The sequence below is a fragment of the Natrix helvetica genome (assembly GCF_964273705.1).
Source record: "Natrix helvetica genome assembly, chromosome: Z".
NCBI classification, from domain to species: Eukaryota; Metazoa; Chordata; class Lepidosauria; order Squamata; family Natricidae; genus Natrix; species Natrix helvetica.
Genome location: NC_138554.1, coordinates 87300262 through 87324370, shown reverse-complemented (window position 1 = coordinate 87324370; position 24109 = coordinate 87300262). Strand labels below are relative to the sequence as shown.

Sequence of the window (24109 nt, the reverse complement as noted above, 5' to 3'; positions counted from 1 at the left end):
CCTTCCCCAGGCTCCAGAGGCTTTATAAGAGCCTGGGGAGGGCGAAGAGCCTCCCCCCCCCCCGGAGGCTTCAGGGACCGTCCGGAGGCTTCCCTGAAGCCTTCGGAACATTTAAAACCACCCTCCGAGCAACCCGGCAGTGACTTCCGGGTTGCTCGGAGGGTGGTTTTAAGCATTCCGAAGGCTTTAGGGATCGCTGGAGGCTTCCCTGAAGCCTTTGGAGCGCTTAAAACCACCCTCCGAGCAACCCGGAAGTCACTTCCGGTTTGCTCGGAGGGTGGTTTTAAGCATTCCGAAGGCTTTAGGGATCGCTGGAGGCTTCCCTGAAGCCTTCGGAGCGCTTAAAACCACCCTCCGAGCAACCCGGAAGTCACTTCCGGTTTGCTCGGAGGGTGGTTTTAAGCGTTCCGAAGGCTTCAGGGAAGCCTCCGGACGGTCCCTGAAGCCTCCGGGGGGGCACTCCTATAAAGCCTCTGGAGCCTGGGGAGGGCGAAAAAAGCATGTAAAAATGGGGAGGTTGCGCGTTGTGTGCGCATGCGTACTGGGGTGGGTCGCGCGTTGCATTATGGGTGCGGCACGCCCGCACACGACCCCCCTGCGCTCCCCCCACTCGTGGCACACGAGCCAAAAAAGTTCGCCATCGCTGTACTTTATGAATATTAACTAAATCTGAAAAATTGCTGTGTTGTGCACATGAGTACATAAACCATGTTTTAAACAAACATGGAAATTAGTAATACACACAAGCAATCTTTTTTCCCTTTGTTCTGTGACATTTGGGTTTTCAAGATGACTAATATTCTGATAGGCTTCTGCCAATAGGGCAGATGTGCAAGAAGAGAAGCATTTGTATCTGACACTCTAGCCAGTTTTCTTTTTGTCGGAATGTTCCCCCAAGGCTTATTATAACATTTTATTTTTATACACACACACACGCGAGAGAGAGAGAGAGAGAGAGAGAGAGAGAGAGAGAGAGAGAGAGAGAGGGAGAGAGAGAGAGAGCATACATACATACCAGTAATTGTAGTTTATTACAGTATCACAGTTCAACAATACTGAAAGCTCTAAATCAGGGCTGTCAAACTCCCAGCCCAAGGGCTGGATGTATCATGTGCTGGCCACACCGCAGGCTGATTTAGCGAAGGGGAAAAAACTCCCGATATGTCATGTGACGACTGCATGATGTCATGAGTTTGACACCTCTGCTCTAAATGGTGACTAGTGAAAAAAATATTTGGTGAGTACAAAGATAAACTTACGAGAAAGGTATTGGAAAAGCAAAACGTTCTCTTAGGTCAACACTCATGAAAGGGACATATTCAATACCATTTATTTTTGATGTCTTCCTAAATACAAAAGACAATATGTTAGCAACAAACCTGTTCAAATTCTACTTCTTTTTCTTCATGCCAACTGCTTAATGTGCCATAATTGTTCTGCCTGGTATTTGGATCCCTTCCTGCTATGAGACCTGAATTAAACATAAAGGTCTTCAGCATAATTTTTCTTCAGTTTGCATTGAAAGTTCTGTTTACAGAGCAAGCTATTGTTTTAAAAGTATTCCAATATTCCAACTTTCAAAGTTACAGAGCAATGGAGATATGTGATGGAATAAGTAAAACTACGTGATGATTACTTTGAAAAGCTTAAAAACTGTGTTTAAATAAATTTGCTGCTGAGAAGACCCTAGATCCCTTTGCTTATGGCAGGTACTGCCATTAAACAATTTCTATGGTTAAATCTATATATTTTTCTTGATGTTACTATAAGGTGGTTGCTATGGTCTTTTTCCAGGAAGTTTTTTCAATTTCCTAATCCAAGAGCCCTAGAATTCTCATATACAGGTTGTCCTTGAATTACGAATGTAACAGAGCCTGCCCATTCCATTCATAACCCGAGGATTTGGGGGAGTGAATCTTGTACCTTGAATGGGATCACTCTCTCCTTTCACTCATGTATTCGCTAATCAAATGCATGGCTAGTTAAGTGCATGTGAGGTATTTCAGGGTGAGGAAGGCCATTGGGAGGGACGGGACTAGTGATGGAACAGGCCACCTGCTTAACACCATCCAAGGACTCCCTGACTCAATGAAATACCCCATACTGCCCACAATTGCTTCCCCTCTCACCAATCTGCCGCATCGGGTCACTTACCATGCAAAGATCTAGCAAGCTGTCTCCTCTCCAGCATCTCAGCCATATGCACCCTCTGCAGCTCCGTTTTGGTGTGTGCAGGCCTCATCTGGCATTTTGCCGACCAAAACGGAACTCTGTTTAGGCCTTTGCAGGCCTCACCCAGCACTTTGCAAGCCAAAATGGAAGTTCAGAAGAGTGAGCTCACCCATCGATACTCCATTTTGGCCGGCAAAGTACAAGACGAATGTTGCAGAGCTTCTGTCATTGTTCGTAAGGGTGAACAATTGCTATGGTGCTGCAAGATTCATATTTCAGGACTTGTTTGTAAACACTAGGGGGCAATTATTATGTAACTTTGAATGTTTGCTAAGGGAATGATCGTAACCTGGGGATTACTTGTAATCTTATTAAAATACTATCACTGCCTACTATTTCAACTAAATGCTTGCCATAGGGCAGCGGTCCTCAACTTTTCCTGCTCTGTGGACTGACAGCAATAGGAAGGGGATGGTTTCACCTGTATGTAGGCCGCTTGTGCAAATGGAACTTCCCATGCTTGCCAACCACTTATGCATCTTATTCCAATGGGCTACAGGCCAGTAGTGATCTGCAGACCAAGGATAGGAGACCCTTGCCATAGGGCACACCTTAATGCTTACAGATTTTGTAATTGTCTTTTTTCTGCAAAAAAGTAGACATTTCTACTTCAATTTAAGGTGGAAATGTCTAGTAATAAATAAATTTCTTAACAAGAAAAACACTTTCTGACAACCAGGCTATTCTCTCTCTTTCAACTGAACCAGCCACAGTTCCTGCAGCACTCCGCTTAGATACTTCTACAGGCAGTCCTCCATTTAACAACCATTCATTTAGCAACTGTTCAAAGTTACAATGGTACTGGAAAAGTGACTTATAACTACTCCTTACGTTTATGACTACTGCAGCATCCCCAAGATGATGTGATCAAAATTTGGGAATTTGGCAACCAGCATGTATTTACAATTGTTGCAGCATCCTGAGGGAATGTAACTGCCATTGCAACCTTTCCAGTTGGCTTCCGAGAAGCAAAATCAATGGGGAAAGCCCAATTCATTAACCACCACACGAATAGCCTAAAAGCTCCAGTGGCACAACTGACTTAATGACCTCTCTGCTTAGCAATGGAAACTGCTGCCCCAGCTGAAGACTACTTGTATTGCTTTAAACAAAATTCTACATTTGTTTTAAACATATAAAAATGAGATGCTATATCAACTAAATATAGCCTTTCCCATGCTATTGCCTCCTATCATGTAATGAGTACCAACTCCTGAAATTTCCACGAACTCTATTTTAAATATCTGCAGCCCATCACATCTGAAAGGGAGCAGCTTGAAGAAATGCAATATTATAATAATATAAAAAATAGTAGAAGCATCTAGCTGAACATGTTTAATGAAGAAAGTTAAGATGGACTATCTGGGAATTTCTGGGCAAATGGTCAGATTATACCAAGGGTCCCCAACCTGTGGACTGTGGCCCATTATCAGTACATGGCCTGTTGACCACTGGACTGCAGCCCCATTTGTGTCACTCACATGCTTCGCATGTGTGCATGCATGCATTAAGGTACCTGCAACCTCCCTCCACCAGCTGCCAACCCATTAAGGTTGGCGAACTCTGAATTAAACAATAGACGAAAGCACCCAGGTGGTGGCAGTAATAAACCTCTTTCCTAAAATAGGAAAAATATATGGATTTATGTAAATTATCCAGAGCTAAGCTTGGCATGAAGGAAATTTTAGACCAAAATATCAGCAACAGTTTTTCTTCTTTCATTTGCTTCCTGAAGAAGGTCCTACCTGAACATTCTTCTCAGCATGGCGCAGGACAGTCCAGAAGTGGGTCGTTACATCTTTATTTGCCCAAAGACTGAGTCACAGTTGAAACCACACCTCCAGTCCTCTCCTGCTTGGCTCCAATTCTAACAAAGACGCAGTTCCAACTAGAGAACAAGAGAAGAACAGCCCCTGCCCCAAAGCTCACCCAGCCCAGTGGACTACAGGCCTGACAGGGAGGGATCTGGAATGTCCTGTGCCATGCTGAGAAGAACGTTCAGGTAGGACCAACGTTCCTTCTCCAGCTGATGGTACAGGAGGTTCCAGAAGTGGGACACACCAAACCAGCAGTCCCTAGGGCAGGGAACTCACTGGTCCATAGTTCCCAATGGAGTATGCACTCATTGAAGCACCCTTTGGCCGAAGGAAGCCTCGGCGGATGCAAAGGCATCCAACCAATAGTGCTTTATGAAGGTTGATGGACATGCCCATGTAGCCACCCTGAAAATGTCCCCAATTGGGGCTTTAATATGTGCTGTTATCCCTGAGGCACAGGTTTACCCTGAGCCTCATAGGTGTGGGAGATGCACGCCCATAACCAGCGCCCAATGGTGGAAGGTGACACCCTAGAACTCACTGCAGAAGGCTAGAACAAGACAAATAATGCTTCCGTCCTCCTGGTGGGCGCTGTCCGCTTGATGTAAATACAGAGAGCCCTCCGCACATCCAATTTATGCCAAGATTTCTCCCTATTACAAGTGGGATTGGGACAAAAATCTGGAAGCACAATCTCCTGAGCCCTATGAAAATACGAGTTAATCTTGAGAATGAAGGTGGGGTCCAGCCTCAGCACCACTGTGTTGGGATGAAACGCACAGAGGTCTTCCCTCACTGATAGAGCTCCCAACTCTGATATATGCCTTGCAGACGTGATGGCGACCAAAAAGGCCACTTTGTGAAGGTGAGAAACTGCAAGGAAACAGTCCTCAACGGCTCAAAAGGGTCCTTAAGAGGACTGTGGACAGATCCCATGACAGAAACCTTGAACACCGGGGGCCTAAGGTTAGCTATCCCCCCCCCCATGAACCTTTTGATAACTGGGTGGTGGCCCAGGCTTTCCCTGCTGTCTAGCACAGGGATAGTGGACAATGCCGCCACCTGCCTGCGGAGAGTGTTATGAGATAGGCCTTTTTCAAAGCCATCTTGAAGAAATTCTAGGATATGGGGAATAGATGGGCCCTTGGGGTCCACGTTCGCTGTGTGGCACCACTTGCAGAACATTTGACTACATCTGTTCAAGCCACATCAATGTTGCACGATTGAAGGAAGAGGCAAAAGAGGCAGCGTTAATTGCCCATGTCGCAGCCTGAAACATCTTACACAAGGCCAGTTCTGTACTCTTATCCTCCGCCTTCAAGTTGTCCGCTACATCGCCCATGACCATAGAAGACAGAGACACCAAGGCTGCCACAGGAGCATCCACCACCAGGACCTGCAAGGCTTGAGAAAAATCAGGTTCCATATTATAGAAATGCCTATCGTTCCCTCCTGGGGTTGAAAAGGTATCTGGCTTCGCCCATTGCTTTTGGACATGCAGGAACAATTTAGGTGCAGGGATCTCCTCCTTTTCGCAGCAGGTTCAGCGAATAGTCCCCTTTTCTCAGAAGCCTTCTTGGACATTGAAGCCTCAACTGCCTTCTCCTTCTCCAGCTTTGTTCTGAGATCTGCTCCTGGCTTTGAACAGCAAGGAACAAAACAAACCCGGAGGAAACAGGCCCACAAAGGCAAGGACATCGGGGGCCAAGCCCTTGTCCTCTGAGAGCTCCAAATCCTTCTGTTCTTCCTCCTCCATGGCAGACAGCTCACTCCTCAGCGAGGGGGACACTACCCTTTGCGATCTGCTAGTGTGAGCGGCCAATCCCTGTGCCGTCTTGCGCCTAGCTGCCATCAACTCTAAATCTGCCTGGTCTGGAGACTAACTCTGCTGAAGGGCTATGCCATGAGCTATGGCCCGTTGAATAAGAGACTGAATGTTATTAGGCAAGTCATCAAATTCACTTCCCACATGGCTGGGTGCCAGACTTTGTTTCTTCACTGGTCTTGCAACAGGCTCTAAGCATACAAAAGGATGACCAGCCCGCTCCTCCCCTTCCACCGAAAGAGGGAAGAAATTGAACTAGCCCTTGGAGAATCTGAAAGTCTGGGAGGAGGGAGAGGGGGAGAGTTGCGCTGCCCTCAGGAAAGGTGGGGAACATGTCAGTGGCAAAGAGACATCATTCCCATTGCCAGGCCTGGGCCTCTCTGCCCCACCCTCGGGACGATCTTTATCCTTCTGTTTGTTGGCTGTTTCAGAGCAGACTTGGAAGTATGTTCCGCTGAGGGTACCTTCTTCCTTTTATGACCTGCCTGTGCCTTTATGGAGGAAGACGACGAGGCAGCGATCAGCCATCTCACTACGTCCCCTCGCAGGCACTCGCCCACGGCCTGCACAGCCAATTCCGATGTTGGGAAGAGATTTCGGCCTGGCTACTGCTCCGCTCGACCATGCAACTGCACTAGAGAAGGAACAGCAGCCTCAATGGACCTTGTGCTGGCAACGGGCAAACAAAATGGCTGCCGCCCTCTTGACTAGGCAAAAAAACAAAAAAACAAAATGTTACATATTCAGGTCTAACGCAGGCTGTTCCCTGGGAGGAAACAGAGCCGAACTCTGATTTGTCCAGTCGTCTGAGAGCATGGTATTTAAGGAGCTGTCAGACAGGAACTCACAGTTCATATTCTAATTGCTAATTACGTGTTAGTGATTCTTGCTGTAAAATAAATGGTTGCTGTTAGATCTGTCTCACCTCAGTTTGTTAAACACCTTTGTTCACAATATTGAACACTGGCGACAAAGGTAGGATCTTCAAACTGAGGCAGCAGATTCTTTAGTCTTTGAAGTATACGTGGTAGACAAAACGATAAAATTGTTCTATCCTTGACTTATGACCTGACAGCCAGCAACAGCCAAGCCACACCTGATTGGCTAAGACACGGCTTGGCTGAGCACGGGCTGTTCAGGGCATTTCTATTGGCTGCCCTGCTTGACAGCTCCATATAAATAGCTGTCAAGCAGGGAAAGGTGCTGAACTCTGTCTGTATATAGTTTTGACTGCTCGTTCTAAATAAACCTGTTGAGTTGCCTCAGAACTCGTCCTGCCTCATCTATCGGCTGCTCTTTTGCACTGGCGACGAGGATGGGATCCTGAAGGCCAGCTAACAGTGCCCTAGTGGGAGCGAAAGGAGTTCCCTCAGCCGACGAGGCTGTGTTTTTCTCTCTCTTGCTCTCGCCTCCTCATCCCATTTACGGGCACTACCATGGCGTCAATGCCCCCTTTCCCTCCTTATGGAACTTCAGGCGAGACATGGGCCGGGGTCATGGAGCGCTTCAAATGCTTTTTAATAGCTAACGGCAACTACGACCTGCCCGCGGACCGCAAGGTCAGTTTTTTCCTCAGCTGCTGCGGGCCAGTCATGTTCAACGCTGCCAGGTCTCTTGCCGCGCCACTGCCGGCTCATGCCCTCACCTGGGACAATTTAATCACCAAATTAAAGAATCACTTCGCTCCAGCTCCCTCACGGATCGCACGCCGTTACACATTTCGCCAATGTGTACAGAAGGAATCCGAATCAATCAGCCAATTCCTTCAATCCTTGAGGATAGCTGTGATCCCGTGCGAGTTCGCTGACCTGGACGACTCGCTGGTGGACAGTTCATGTGCGGGGTCCGGAACCTCCACCTGAGGCGGCGTTTGTTGGCCCGACCGGAGATCACACTGCAACAGGCAGTGGAAGAGGCCAGAGCCCAGAGCTGTCTGACCAGTCCACGGCTGAGATGTTCAACAACCAGCTACCTCCTCAGCCCACCCGAGCCTACCTCATAGACGAGCTCGTGCCATTGGACGACCTTGAGGACCAGGTGGACTGGCTGGGGGCCGTGCCGCTGCGCCAAGCGCAGCAGCTGTTCCGCCAAACTGCAGGGGTCTGCCTTGGTTGCGGAGGAAACCATGCCCGGACCGCTTGCCCTTTTAAGGCTTCAGCATGCCGCAGATGCCACCAGAAGGGCCACCTGGCCCAGGTCTGCCGAGCCGCTTTGTCGCTACCACAGCAGCCAGATGTCTCCGTGCAAACGTCCAGCCAGCAGGCACCACCTCGCCCCCAGCAGCCTCGCCGCCAACAACGCAGACGAGATGACTGCTTCACCGTCGAGCCAGACCTCCCTGCCACCCCTGCAGTGTCGGTCAGCCACGCCTCGACCGGATCGAAGAAGATCACAGTCTCGCTGTTGCTCGATGGGTCGCCCTGCATGATGGAGGTTGACTCCGGATCCTCCCGTTCCCTCCTGTCCTGGGCTGAGTTCTCCCACCTCTACCCCAGCATCCCCCTTGACCAGCTGTCACCACCGGACACAACTTTGAGAGACTACCAGGGGACTACCCATCCCACCCTGGGCTGTCATATGTTGTGGGTGGAGTATGGGGGACTTAATGGCTGCCTACCAGTCGTGGTAGTGGAGAAACCACTGCCGGCCCTACTGGGCCTGGATTGGTTCCCTGCTTTGGTCCTGTCGTTGCCGGAGGTGCATCATACCGATGACACACCCCCTGACATTGAAGACGTCATCGCCGAATACGCTGATGTCTTCGATGGTAAGCTGGGGAGGTATAAGGGTACCCCCATTTCCCTGAACCTCAACCCCCAGGTTGCCCCTATTAGGCTGAAGGCCGGCAGGGTGCCTTTTGCCTTGAGGGCTAAGGTTGATGCGGAGCTCAACAAATTGTTGGCGCAGGGCATCCTGGAGCCTGTTGACCACTCGAGGTGGGAAACCCCATAGTGGTCCCTGTGAAGGCCAACGGGTCTGTCAGAATTTGCACCGACTATAAGTCGACCATCAACCTTGCCCTCCAGGCAAACCCCTATCCAGTCCCTGTAGTGCAGCACCTGCTCCATTCCTTGGGGCGGGGCTGCATTTTCGCCAAAATGGACATGGCGCAAGCCTACAGCAGCTCTCGGTGGATGACGACGTGGAAGTTGCCCAAACCATCGTCACCCACCGTGGGGCTTTCCGCTGCCGCCGCCTTCAATTCGGTGTTTCCGTGGCCCCAGGGATCTTCCAGAGCCTCATGGAGCGGCTGCTCCATGGGCTCCCTGGCGTCGTCCCCTACTTTGATGATGTCCTGATCGCTGCAAACAGCCGCTCAGGACTCATTGAAATACTTCTGATGGCCCTTGACCGTTTTAGGGGCACGGGCTTAAAATTAAAGCGTAGCAAATGCTCATTTGGTGCGCAGAGGGTGGACTTCCTGGGTTTCTCTGCATTTGTGTGCCAACTATAAGGTCTTGCCACCCAATGCCTACCCTGTGCCCGTAGTGCAGTATTTGCTGCACTCTTTAGGAAAAGGTCAGGGAATTAGACATGCCCTGATATCGCCATTTCATCCTGCGGGGAATGGACTGGCTGAATGGACAGCCAAAGAGGCTTTACGTAAAATGGGCTCTAGGAACTGGCAGGAGAATGTGGACCAGTTCCTATTAACGCAGCACACAACACAGTGGCCACAAACTAATAAATGCCCAGCCGAGATACTACTGGCCAGATGCCTTAGGATAATGTTAGATAGAATGCATTCTAGTTATTCCTCAGAAAAGCCATTAGATTCTGGGGAGTTGGTCCGGGAGTTTAGGTTGGGGGACCCTGTCTATGCCAGAAATTACACTGACCATCCCCTCTGGATACAGAGCAAGGTGGTAGCTGTAATAGGTCCCTGCTCTTACAGGGTGGAGCTGACAAACGGCCTGACTTGGAAACTCCACATAGACCAGCTTTGGAGCCGGGGACCTTCAAATAAGCTGTTCTGCTCCAATGGCATACCCCGAGGAGGGTTGCCATCATCAGAGGAGGTGGCTGAGGACTATCTGACACCTGCTCCAGATCCTAAAGGGAACCTGCCTATCAATGGGAACAAAAGACCCTGCTCAACCGCAAAGCCAGCAGACTCACCTGTGGAACCAGGCCCGGTGGCGTCAGCTGCAGACGAAGAAACATCGAAGGACGGGTCAGAGGAAACTTCATCGGCTCCAGAGACCAGCAGGCAAGTCCCATCGCTGAGACAGGAGCCTCAACGATCCAGCCGAGTTCAGCGCTGGCCAGCGTACTTACAAGAGTATGCATGTGTGAATGTGATGGGAAGGAGTGTTATGTATTCAGTGTCTGATGCAGGCTGTTCCCTAGGCAGGAACGGAGCTGATTGGTCCAGTTGTCTGACAGCGGGGTATTTAAGGAGCTGTCAGATAGGAACTCAGAGTTTGTATTCTAATTGCTAGTTACGTGTTAGTGATTCTTGTTGTAAAATTAATTGTTGCTGTTAGATCTGTCTCGCCTCATTTTGTTAAACACCCTTGTTCATAATATTGAACACAAAATGGCCTCCTCCTAGTGGCACCACCAAAAATGGCCACCACCATGAGGACCTTACCAAAATGTCCACCTCCCGGAGTACCTCATCAAAATGGCTGTCCCCAGGGCACCAAGGTACTCACCAAAACAGCCCGCCACTTGCCATCCATCAGAGCAGCCGGCCAGCCCCAAGATCACCCAGCAAGGTGGAAGATCACTGCCTCCCTGAACAAGCTGGCGTCAACTGTGCCTGGCCCCACAGATTGCAGCCACTGCCTCGCCAAAGGGGTTGATGCTCCCCTGATGCGTCTCCATACACCGCAGATCTGCCTCTGCCACTGATTCCCAGCGGCAACCGCAGATTCCTTCAGCTGGCCCTCCAGCCAGGAAACCTCTCTAGCAATGCTTCTCCGCTCCACCAAGTAAGTTGCAATTAGAGCCCCAATCACTGGTGCTGCAAGCGGCGCTCCCTCAGGCAACTGGGGAGTTACTCAAAGAAAGTAGCCAGCAACTTAAAAAATCCAACTTAGAAAAAACAATTTAGCCCACAGTCAATTGAAAAGATAGAAAAACAAGTTTTGAACTCCAAATAAGGCCACGTTAGAGGGGAAAAACACAAACAAAACACTCCAACTCACGAGCAAGTTTAAATTATGTCTTTATCGGGCAAAGACTGAATCAGAATTGGAGCCAAACAGGAGAGGACTGGAGGTGTGGTTTCAACTATGACTCAGTCTTTGGACAAATAAAGATGTAACAACCCACTTCTGGAACGTCCTGCACCATCAGCTGGAGAATGTGATTAACTTCCTCATATTTTGAATACACTCATCAATAAGCATCAATAATGCTGATTTTAAGAATGATAAAATAGCAAATTTAGTCTATATAGACAATCTGCTGCATTTATCTCTAGGACAGTACTTTTCAGCGTGAAAGTCTACATTCATTTATTTAAAAGTTAGCCTATTCAATAAACCAGGCTGTAGCCTAGATTAGAAACTAGATTTTATATAAACATGTTGCAGAATATATTTTCCCTCCCTTACCTGAGCACTTGGATCTCCTCCACAGTATATCGCTGACCTTGAGGTTCACTAGCATGAACAGGTCTGATGGACTGTGGCTTATCATTCAAGGAAAAATCAGGTCCCAATGGGAAAAAAGTTCTCACTGGCTGACTTTGCTTCACTGGAGCTGGCTTGTCTTTCTGAGATGCCTTTGAATCTTTCAGCGCTTCAGCTCTACAATTAAGTTAAAGGAAATGGCAATTGCAATACAGCAAAAAGAATGCATTCATTCTTAAACCTTTGCTTTTATATGCTTCCCTACAGATATAAAAATCACAAGGGTCAAACAAAATTGTGGATTCTCCTCTCACCAACCAAACTGATGAGTAGCTGGGAATTAAGTTCAACTCAATTATTCCAAGTTACTTTACAGAAAACCTAAATCATATGTATATGAGCTATGATTATGTATAAGATTTCAGATTTAATAATTCTGCCAAGCCTTGTTTTATACCAATATTGAACAAACCAGAATGAAAAAATATTCAGCACTATTTTCTTAAAATGTCTTCTTGTATACCTGAAACATGTTTTATGCCCTAGTTCTGGATTGTTATCTGAATCATGAGTATAAAAACCTAAGGCTCTCCAGACATTGCAGAACAAATACCATAGGGTTCCTAATCAACCAAGTCAACAATGAATTGCTTAAAACTGGAAAAAGAGACATTTAGAGTGACCCTCATAATCCTGCTTTATATTTTCATTTTGTATATTAAAATAGCAGAGAAATTAATTAGCTGTAGGCTGAAAAATAAAAGTGCAGTGATGGTTATTAATATGTTTGAAACCTTTTAGTTGTTTAGTTGTTGAAACTTGTCTCTCCTCTGTCTACCACATTCAATGTTATAAGCAATGAAATAATGGAAGCTATATATAATATATAGGTACAAAATTCCAAGAAGTTTACCTGTCCAATGCCTGCCGAGCTAGTTGCTTCAGTTTGGTTTGAAGAACTGTTTCTGATGTTTCACCTGACTGGAATATTGAAAAAATAAGAAAGAAAATAGTCTATTAAACCATCTATAAAATAAATCAGCTGTCAGTAAATTTTCTTTTCCATTTACTACCCCATTGTTTATAGAAAATGGAGAGTGTATAATCATATCAGGCTATTATTTGCACCTTTCATCACCATATATAAACTAAAACTGTTCAGATACAACTAATTAGAAACTAATGTTGCACAATTGATAAAAACTAAATCCACTATGGTTTGATATTCTGAGATGCGGTTGAGACTTTTGCTCAGTCACTTCACAATTGTTTTGTCTGCTTACCCACAGTTAACCCAATTTGTGAATCACAAAGCATACAATACCAGCGATGACAAACCTTTTTCACCTCGGGTGCCAAGAGCATGTGCTTGCGCGCATGCTATTGCACACGCTTGTGTACCCACACCCATAATTTAATGCCCCCCATGCCGTGCCTCCTGTGCATGCATGTGTCACCCTCCCCTGCTGCCCCATGCATGCATGCACATCTTTCCTGGAGCCTGGGGAGCCTCCCCCGTCCCCTGGAGGCTCTCTGGGGGGCCAGAAACGGCCTATTTTCCCACTTCTAGTGGGCCTGGTAGGTCCATTTTCCGTAGGCCAGCTGATTTTTGGTCTTGATTTTTGTTTTTTGCCCTCCAGAGGCTTACCTGAAGCCGCCAGAGAGTGAAAAACGGCGCAATGCACAAACCAGAAGTTTGGGAACGGACTTCCTGGTTGCCCATTGGGCAGTTTTCCTCCCTCTGTAGGGCAAAAACCAGCCCAACGCACAAACCGAAAGTCCGTTTCCAAACTTCCGGTTTGCGTGTTGGCCGGTTTTTTGCCCTCTGGAGGCTTCAGGGAAGCCTCTGGAGGGCAAAAAACAGCCGGAAATCAAGGCCGAAAATCAGCTGGCCAGCATGCATATGCTTGCTGTGGCTGACAGGACGCCGCCTCGCGTGCCCTCAGAAATGGCTGTGCATGCACGCATGCCATAGGTTTGCCATCACGGCACTATACCATAATTACTGTACCTATGCTCCAAGTATATAACCGGTTAAGTGAAAATATACTTGGCTAGTTGTCATATAAATATCTCTATGATGGGTCCTTGGTGCTTTCTGAGCTTGCCTGCTTTCTCGCAGACATTATCCAAATTAGCACTGATTGCTAGCATTGAGGATGATACATTTTGGGTAATGAAATGTCTTCAAGAAAACAACCAATCTTAGAGAGCACCAAGGAGCCTAATTTCAATCCTAGGCTACAAATATTCTCCTTTATTGGAAACATCACTACTGTAATCAATCCAACCATCCAAGTAACTATAATTCTCAATTAGAACAAAATAGTTATGTGATCCTCCAATCCTTGAACATATAATTATTGTAGACAAGTAGAAAGAAAAAAAATCATCTGTAGTAAGTCCAGCTTTAATTAATGAACAAAGCAAATCTATTGATGTTAATGCCAGTAGTTAAAACAAAGATTTCAAGAATTTAAGGAAATAAAGCAAAACTAAATTCAATTTTACTCAAAATACCAACATTCTTTCAAGAAGGGGGAGAAGAGGAAGACAAGAGAGAGGGGAAGGAGAGGAGTCATACTTGGTGGAATTACATCATGATTGTGAACTCTTCCTCTAAGATATTTTGCCTATAATACTTACTAAAACAGTATAAAAAAATGGTACCTGCAACATTCACTGGATTGAGGTTGCAAATCAAATGTATGCAACTATGCTGTGCTTCCCCAGAACTAGCCAACTATCCTCCACAATTGCTACTTAATGCAAGGTAAAGAGCTGTTTGGGATTTATGGATATGAATGCTCCTTTGTGCTCTGAAGCTTCTTTTTTGCTTCAGACATGAAACATTGAAGTTATTGCGAGTAGGTTTTTACAAATTCAAATTCATTTCAAGGTTGTGGTATAATCTATCTGGTCACAAGTTTCATTGAAATCACTGGAGCAAATTTATTATAACCATAAAGTTTCACTGATTACTGAAACTTTTTTTTTTACCCTTAACGTTTAACTTAATGGATAAAGACGAGAAATCACAGCTATTCAGGGAAATGGGGGATCACAAACTCTAAAATCTTCTGTTCTTATTTCAGTAACAGTATTGTAATTCATTTGTTGGAAAAAGTACCTAAAATTCTAGAATATTCTTTTATTATGAAAAATGTAAAAATAACACTGTGGTGAAAAGGGCAGCAAATAGTTTAATAAACAAGTAAACAAAAAAAATACATCTAAAATAAAGGCTCAGGACAATTAATTCTCAACGGTATTCCAAATCACAAAAACTTTCCTGAATAGAAACACAGGTACCACTTTTTTATCCAGGGGTGAAGGGCATGTGCATACATCATATTTTCTGCTATAAAAATAAGAAGCTAATTCAAAGGGCTAACCTGATCCAAAACACTGGTTATTTATCATATTGAAATTTCTCACCATTAAAAAAAAAGAGATTTTCTTTATTGCCTTCCATGGTGTTTCTTATTGGCGCCAACCAGGTATAGTATATTCAAGTTTCCAAAACAATCAAGAAAATATGAATGTATGTACACATCTGCCTGAAGGTCACCTGAATAAAGGGAAGGATTTCTTACCATAACATAAATCCACCAAGTTAAGTGGTAGCTTAACGTACTGTTTTCAAACAGAGGTCCACCGCTTCCGTGTAGAGCTCTATGGCTTCCTCGTTGTTGCCTTTTTCATCTTCATCAAAAGCTTGGGTAACCAGGAAATGGGCACGTTCCAAGTCCAGCTGCTGCTTTGATTTCAAGGGATCCACTTTCTGCAATTGAACTAAATTAGGGAGAAAATGATTAGCTCACCTTATTTAGTAACCGATGAACTTTTCTTACTAGAGATGCAATATCTGTATAAAAAGCTGGATATATATTTTACTAATAATAGCTAAATAATAAATAAAAATAATATTCATCAGCAAGTTGGGAGTTTACACATGAAAAAAGTTACTCGTATGTATTTATGGTAAACCATATGCAAGAACAATTTAACAAACTCTCTCAAAATTGAGTTTGGACAACAAAATACAATTGAGGAAATTTCAAAAAGAATAACAATTCAGTTTAAGAAAAATAATGACATATTTTGCTCTTAAAAGGAATCAAGACATTTTGTACATTACAAAATTCCTTTATCTCCAGAAAAGAAAAAGTTGAACCCCTCTCTGTAAATTTTGCAAGTCCATGAAAAGTATTCACTTCCTGTATGAAGATATGTGGTTCTGGATTTGGGAAATGATATTATATTAGATTGTTGAGTAGCATGGTAGTGAAAACAAAAAGTATTTTTATTATTTACCTGCAGTATATAAAGCTTGTACTCTTTCTAAATATTCACTTATTTTTCCTGGAATATTTTCTAAGGTTGATCCTGCCATTGCAGCATAAATCAAGGCTTGTGCAGCTTCCTGAGGAAAGAAAACATATCCCAACTATGAAATTTTCTAATACCGGTAGCTTTAATGATATCAGTATAAATAGTGTGGCAAGTAGTTTTCAAAGGATTCATTAAAACATGGTACCATTTTAGAATTTTGCAAAGGATTCCTAAATTTTGTACACTTATACACAACTGCGTTTCTAGTTATGGGTAAAATTAAAGTTTTGGTTTCTTTAAAATGAGACTTGAGGCTAGTCAGGCAAATGACATCAGAGAGAGCATGGCCAAAATGTTCATTAAAAAAAAGAAGTTATGAGGACTCAGTAGATGGTTTAAACTTTAAAGCTTTATTTGAGCCCCTTTAAATATCTAAAAGCAGAGTTTAGATATGCCCTTAAGATGGGATAGTCATTTTAATGAGGTTGCAGCTTCATTAAAGAAGCCATTATTGTTATACTTAAAAAGGCATGAACCCAAACAGGACCATAGAGCATTAAGACATGTTGGGCTGATTTATCTTGTAATAAAAGATATGTACTTGTGTTCACTCAGTGTCAAAGTACTGTAAATAATTTTTAAAGGACATACCTAACTGCCTATTAGATAAGTGGTTAGGGATATTCCCAAATTCAAATTCTTGGGAAGAAGTCAAAGCAGACATATGGATATCTTAAGATATTTTTAAAACTTTGGTTATAATTTATGAACACATAATATATCCAAGGTGAGATTTTTCTGCAAATAATTAGTGTCATGGCACAACATATAACTTTATGCCCCAACTATATTGTTTGAAGCTGACTCCACTAATTTACCATCAGTCCGCACTCAAATCAAGTGCATGCTGGGAAGCCAGAACTCCATTTTCTTCAGCATTTGGAGAAGGTAGAAGCAGCCACCTTAAATCTGTGGCACATGGTCAACTAAGAACAAACCCAGATCCCACACAAAGAGCATCACTGGTGAGATTCAAACTGCTTGCATTTACTAATTTTTATGTTCAGCAGTAACTTAATACTGTCTATCTTATATTAGATTCTCACTGTATGTGAGACCAGCGATGGCGAACCTTTTTTGGCTCGTGTGCCATAAGTGGGGGGAGCACGGGGGGGGGTCGTGTCCAGGCATGCTGCACCCTAATGCAATGTGCGACACCCCCCCAGTGTGCATACACGCACTACAGGTGCTCCCTCACTCCCATTTTTTGCATGCTTTTTTCGCTCTCCCCAGGCTCCAGAGGCTTTATAGGAACCTGGGGAGGGCAAAAACAGCCTCCCCCACTCCCCTGGAGGCCCTCTGGAGGCTTCAGGGACCTTCAGGAGCAGTCGAAATGATCCTCTGAGCAAAGCTGAAGTGACTTCTGGTTTGCTCGGAGGGTTGTTACATGCAAAGCAAGATAGTTCAAGCTGTGATTTGTCATAATTGTGATGATTATGGCGTATAACTCATGAAAATCCCAAATCCACCATCTCAGAAAATTAGAATATTACATGCAATCAATAAAACAAGGATTGTACATAGAACAATATCGGACATCTGAAAAGTATAAGCATGCATATGTACTCAGTACTTGGTTTGGGCCCCTTTTGCAGCAATTACTGCCTCAATGCAGCGTGGTATGGAAGCTATCAGCCTGTGGCACTGCTGAGGTGTTATGGAAGGCCAGGATGCTTCAATAGTGACTTTTGCATCTTATTTGGAAACCAAGGACCCAGAGTATAGAGGAAGAATGGAAAGGCCAATCAAGCACAGTAATCCCACGGTCATTGAACCAGTTTTTGGTGCTTTTGGCTCTCATCAGAAAAGAGGAATTTGGACCAAGGAGCAACAGGACTTTGGACCACTGTGCTTCATTAAGACCAGGGTCAACGCAGCCATCTACCAGGAGATTTTGGAGCACTTCATGCTTCCTTCCGCAGACGAGCTTTATGGGGATGCTGACTTCATTTTCCAGCTGCCCACACTGCCAAAAGCACCAAAACCTGGTTCAATGACTGTGGGATTACTGTACTTGATTGGCCAGCAAATTCGCCTGACCTGAAATTGCCAAGAGAAAGATGAGAGACATGAGACCGAACAATGCAGAAGAGCTGAAGGCCTCTATTGAAGCATCCTGGTCTTCCATAACACTTCAGCAATGCCACAGGCTGATAGTTTCCATGCCACACTGCATTGAGGCAGTAATTGCTGCAAAAGGGGCCCAAACAAGTACTGAGTACATATGCATGCTTATACTTTTCAGAGGTCCGATATTGTTCTATGTACAATCCTTGTTTTATTGATTATATGTAATATTCTAATTTTCTGAGATTGTGGATTTGGGGTTTTCATGAGCTGTAAGCCATAATCATCAGAATTATGACAAATCACGGCTTGAACTATCTTGCTTTGCATGTAATGAGTCTTGCCCCATATATTAGTTTCACCTTTTAAGTTGCATTACTGAAATAAATGAACCTTTGCACGATATTCTAATTTTTCGAGTTTCACCTGTATATAGCTGGACCAGAGTTTCTGTTTTAACTGAACTAGAATATAAGTTGGACTGGAATTGCGAAATTATAATCAACAGTATAAGTAACTGTAACTTTGGGACTGGACATTATGGAAAGGTTAGAATTTGAAATTATAAAAAATATGCATAAACCATTAAAATTAAGTTTAAACAGAATTTTGAAGCCAGAATCTGAAAGCAGGAAATGAAAGAGGAGGGTAATGAAATGGTAGAAATGGTGGAAAATAAAAAGCAGAAAAAAGATTTCACTGACTCTGACAGTGGCACAAGGAAAACTGAAGAGAGGGGATATGTCCTAACAAAGGAAAACAAAAAGAAGAAAAAAAGATTCCACTGGGCTTGACAGTGGCTTGGGGAAAATTGAAAAGGGTGGACATATCCCAACAAAGAAAAGGGAGATGACAGGAATACAGAATTGGGACAAAAGACTTGTTAGGGAAAAATCTGATATTTAGAAATTGTTATGAGGAGCATATAAATATAGTTAGGCATGTGGTTTACATCTTAACATGATAATTAAACTGAGTTGCTAACCTATTGAACAGGATACAAAAACGTAGATATTTGCAGGTGAGATGTATAGTACTTAGAACTTTCAAGCACAATTCCACTGAAATGGAGTTAACAAGAATATATTGCTGTGTCTTCCCTATTGTTTTTAAAGATCAAAACATTTAATAAAAATTATTTATTAAAATTAAAAAAAGAATATATTCAGACTCCTTCTCTATTTAATCTTAAATATCAATTGGATGCAAACCTTATCAAATATAAATTTAATCCTCAAGTATTCTACAATACTATTCTAATATCTATTTTGCTCTAGAATTTGAGGGTGTCAAACTGGTGGCCGTAGCTGGATGCATCATGTGCAGGCCACGCCCACCCAGGCTCTTCAAAAGCAAAAAATGTTGCAATACATCATGTGATGCAATCGAGTTTGACAACTGTGCTCTACATAGATGATGCTCATCCTTTCCTTGGTATAGGAAATCTTTGATGGAACCTACATACCTTAGGCATCAACTGTAGTGAGGAAATAGCAGAAATTAATTAGAAAATAAGCTAATGTTTTCCATTTGTGCTAAATTAACAGTAAACAGAATGAGCAAAATAAGTTCTTTAATCATATAAGAATTATCTTCTAATGTGTGGAATGAAGAAATAAAACCATCATATCTCATGCACAAAGCTTTCAATGTATATTAGATTTTGCAACCATTATGGAAATAACTACACCGCACTGTTTGCAATGTACGGCCAAATTGCTATACTTCACATTTTGTGCCTATAAAAAGTATAAGATTCACTATACTTAATGAGTATAATTCTGTCCATACTTTTTAAAAACTGTGCCCTTATGCTTTGGGGCTTATTAACCTCAGTGCAATCCTGAGGTTAGAATTCAGCAGTATATCAACAAACATGAATGAAGATCACTGGATGGAAATGTGAATTAAAGTGAGTGTATTCATCTAATTATCACGAATAAGATTTGATTCTTCATATTTTCTCTATCCGTTACTATATATACGAATGAGAAAGTTAATAGATGAAGAATTGGAAATAGAATCACAGACCCCACCAATCACTCACATTAACCTCAACCAATCGGATCTCTATTTAAGGGGAGCTACAAATAACGACTTTGAGAAAGATAAACTCAAGGTAGTTATTATTCCCCCGAGTTCTTAAATCCCAAAGGCTAATTCAGTCCAAGAGTCGCATAGGTTCCAGGTTTTATGAAACTGCGGAAGTAATTTTAGCCCAATGAATAGGCAGCAGAGCAAATACGAATCTTCTCTCGCCACCCGCCTCTTCTGACTGGGTGAGCGCTAAGGAAGGATCTTGTTCCTCTACGCCTTCATGAAAGCGTGGGGCTTTCCCTTTGGCGCCCAGCCACCCCTTGCCTGCACCTTATAGTAAAACGCCGCTTCTTGGTATTTCCCTTCTTGGTCTTTCTGAACAGCCAGCTGCGCGAACTTCACCGCGTCTTGTTCCTGCGCTGCACCGTCCATGGCAGATGAAGAACCGCGCGGCCCAGGGACGCCCTTGCTTCAGCGTTATTTTTTGTCTTCGCTTCCTCCTCGCTGACGTCAGGGCAATCCCCGTAGCTCCGCCCCATCCCGGAAAAGGGAAAGGCGCGTTTTTCTTGCGGGAATATTTTTGACTATAGGCGCATGCGGAATAGGGTAATGTCCGGCACCAAAGTACAATCGAGTCTCAAGGCATTCAAAAGACTCGTCTGTTGATTTTGGTTTACGTTTCAGAAGGCAAACATTTTATCACAGGCATTTAAAACGACAATTTTGCTCTCGGACGCGGAATTTTCCTTATTCTCCCGATTTACAGGAAGAGCAGCCAATATCGATTCAAGTTGGATTCACACCTATAATTACTGTTTTTTCTATCGAATCGTCTTTATGTGGAGTATCATATCTAAACTGTACATAAGTGGACAATCATTAAATGGAGTATGGGAGCTCCGGCTTCCTGCATGTCTTCTGACGTGGTCTATACACCTTTGCTCCAATTTATGAACTTTCTGCCCCCCTCCAAGAGGCGCAATCGCAATCGGTTTGAACTTTGGACCTGAATCTCCATGATGGAGGTACAAAGTAGCCTGCAACCAGTTCACTTATTGCTTATATTGCTATTCATCCCTGCCCAAATTCTCTGCCTGATTCTATAATGGCGTGTCCTTTTCAAAGCGTCCCATTATAAAACCTCTTTTGCGTGTGGGTGGTGTTGCGCAATGGATAGCATGGATGAGCTTTGGCTAACATCTTCGTTATTTCACGATTTTGTATTTTGTTGTTTTTATTCTCTGAGTTACAAATTGGTGTCTAGTGACATCCGGTTATAAAATGTAAGAAAAATTTAACCACAAAGAATCCTGACAAAGCGAAAATGAATGAAAATTCCCCGACTACATCCTTAACATTAATTTCTGTTAAATTTGAAATAGCAATAACCCGTCTTAGCTCCTAATTCTATGTCTCTGGGAGTGGTGTTGGAGACAGTCAGGATTATGTACAAGACCCACCATTCTACTCTGGTGGCAGCAAAAATGAAGCCGCTAGAACAGAGGTGTTAAACTCAATTTCACTGAATGTCCCATCGGGATTGTGGTTGGCTGGGGTGGTTGTGGCCAAGGTGGTGTGGCCAGATGGACATGGCCAGCTCCCACTGCTGCTGTGCTCGCTCTCCTTGGCCTGGTTGCTCCTCATCCTTATGAGGGAGACTTGGCTTTGTAACCAAAACATCCTCAGTTGATAATGTAGGAAGTTATCACCCAGCCCTCTCCCAGAAAAATGAAATTTCCTAGGAAATATTGAAAAGGCAGAATATTTCTCTGGATGTGAAAAGAAACATGTTTCAAAAAGACAAGGTAACTCTCCCTGCAGCTTCCTGCCCCCACCTTTTGTCCATGAGCCATTAAAGCCTGAGCCACTCTTTACATAATAAAGGAGTTCTCCCCTTCAGCTCCAAGGGGATGGGAATTAAGGCATGATAATATAAGCCTTTACTCAACTGACCACATGGCATCTGAACTCAACCAAACCTGGATTCAAAACTCAGCCTAGAGGGTTGCCCTTGCATGGGCCCATGTGAGTCTGACAACCAATCAGAATACATTCTTACACAGAAACAGGAAACATATAGGTGGGGCCGAACAGATTATAAAAAGCCCTGCAAGCCCTTCTTCAGGCCTTTCCCTTTCCTTCTCTTCTCTTCTCCACCAACATTGAAGTATGTGATCACCTTTTCTGTTCAGGACTCAAGCCATGTGATCCTGTCCACCATTAAAACCATCTTTCCAATCAGCCTCCATGTCTCCAGTGTGCCGAACCCAGAAGGACATTTCTTCCAACAATTGGCGACCCAGATGGGACTCCAAGCTAGCCTAACCAATGGATATGGCCCAGGTAAGCCTTCCATGCGGGCATGGACCCCATTGAGTTTGTGGATGGACTTTATCTTGGCCTTAACCATTTGGATGTAGGTTTTAAAGGCGTTTGGATTTGAACTCAAAGGCTGCCTGGAAAGAAGGTGAGCACCTCTAAATTTTAATTCTCTAAAATTTAATTTAAAGCATGGGAAATGTGTGTATGCCTGCATGTGTGTGACTAGTGTGTGTGAAAATGGATGAAAAAGTGAATGGAATTTTTTTTGGGTTGTTGTTGCTGTTTTTGTCCTGTGAGAGAAAAAAGCAAATGCCCATTGTGCGTAAAGAGAGAGGAAAAGAGGAGGTGCACATACCCACTGACGACAGGATCCCTCCTGGGTAGCTGTGTGGCTGGTCCTCCCGAGTCTTTCCCCAAGACTTGAAAACTGTTAGAAAAGTCCCTGTGTGTAAGGGCGCGAAAGAAGGTTCACATGGTGATGAACGCGAAATGACCCTCCAAAGGGCATGGAGAAAAGTCCCTACAAAAGGCGAGAAAAAAGTCCCTTTAAAAGGGCGCGAAAGGTCCTCTAAGGACGCGAAATTGAAGCAGGGAATACGAAGGGGCAGGCCTGGCTAGGACGAAGTGAGCCCCACATCTGAATGGGATCAGGGGAAGTGGTAGCTCATGGGTGGCCATGGAAACCCCCCTAGGGGAACTGTTGGGGGCCTGGGACGAAAAGGCAGATGCCTGTCCTGGCCGGAATGAAAAAAAAGGAAAGCAAAACAGATATGTAGAAAAATGGGCTTTGCTGAAAGATGATACAGGAAAAACTAATTTGGCTACATAAAAGGTACTTAAAAGAAAAGGGAAAATGATGGGATTTCTCTTTTTTTTCTTGTCTGTCTCTTTCTCTGTCTTCTATGCAACCACGTGGTTGGTTTGTTAAGATTTGTGCCTTCCCTCATTTAACAGATTTGTGCTGGGAATGACTAGGATGTGTAAACCTGAGAATTCTCTCCCCCCCTCTTATTTTCTCCTTGTCCTTGTGTAAATGTGTGTCTAAGTCTTTGTGCACCCTCAAGGTAATTGTAATTGAGATGTCTCCAATCCAAAAGACAAGAATTTTAAAGTGTTCAATGAAAAAAAAGAGTAAACTGGCAGAAATTCCCTTCGGTCAGTTTGTTGGGCCCAGAAAACTAAGTAAAGGTGGGGGGAGTCTTTACTTTGTGTCTGTTTGGCCAGCAGAAACAGAGTAAGGATAAGTTTTTTTCCCCCTTCCTTCCCTATACCTTAAAGTAACAACCCAGGAAATGTTTTAAGTTCATTTGCAAGAAAAGTTTCATCCTTGCATTTATTGTGTGCTTAAATGATTTTACCTGTTCATTTCTTTCCTGAAGCATGTGAATTCAGACCCCATTTCTCATCTGTGATATCCCCATAATGTTACCAGTTTATCTGCTTAGTAAATGGTTTTATTTTTCAAACTCTGCCTGCAAGCTATCTATCCCCCCCACACCCCTCCCTTACCTCTAATCCTCCAACAATGTCTTTTCTGTGGGGGAGGAGACCTTGTTCTTATGTCTTTCAGCCCTGCACAGATGAGCAGAGCACATGGATCCAGATGCCTCTAAAGGAGACCCTCCATCCATTTGAGCCAGGAATTGGGTTTGGATCTAATCCTCCACTGAATATCCAGCAACCAGGGTGAAGCCTAACTCACCAGCCTTACCACCAAACCAAGCATGCCACCCTAGCAGACATGAAAGAACCATGAAGGAGATGAAGAAGTAAAGACCAAAAGACTTTTCAATTCCAGAAGACAGCTGAAAAGACTATGGGGAGGGTGGAAA

General features: G+C 44.0%; 1 protein-coding gene across 1 annotated transcript in view; it reads right to left on the bottom strand.

Annotated features, from left to right (window-relative positions):
* Positions 1-20459, bottom strand: part of CAPN7 (calpain 7) — a 37896-nt gene extending 17437 nt beyond the window's left edge. The window contains exons 1-6 of the mRNA XM_081970102.1: positions 20286-20459; positions 15774-15882; positions 15094-15251; positions 12370-12437; positions 11439-11633; positions 1260-1346 (exon numbers count right to left, since the gene is read on the bottom strand). Coding sequence (XP_081826228.1) covers positions 1260-1346; positions 11439-11633; positions 12370-12437; positions 15094-15251; positions 15774-15882; positions 20286-20387 — 719 coding nt within the window. The 5' untranslated portion in view covers positions 20388-20459. The remainder of the gene's footprint in view (positions 1-1259; positions 1347-11438; positions 11634-12369; positions 12438-15093; positions 15252-15773; positions 15883-20285) is intronic.
* Between the last annotated feature and the right edge of the window lie 3650 nt (positions 20460-24109).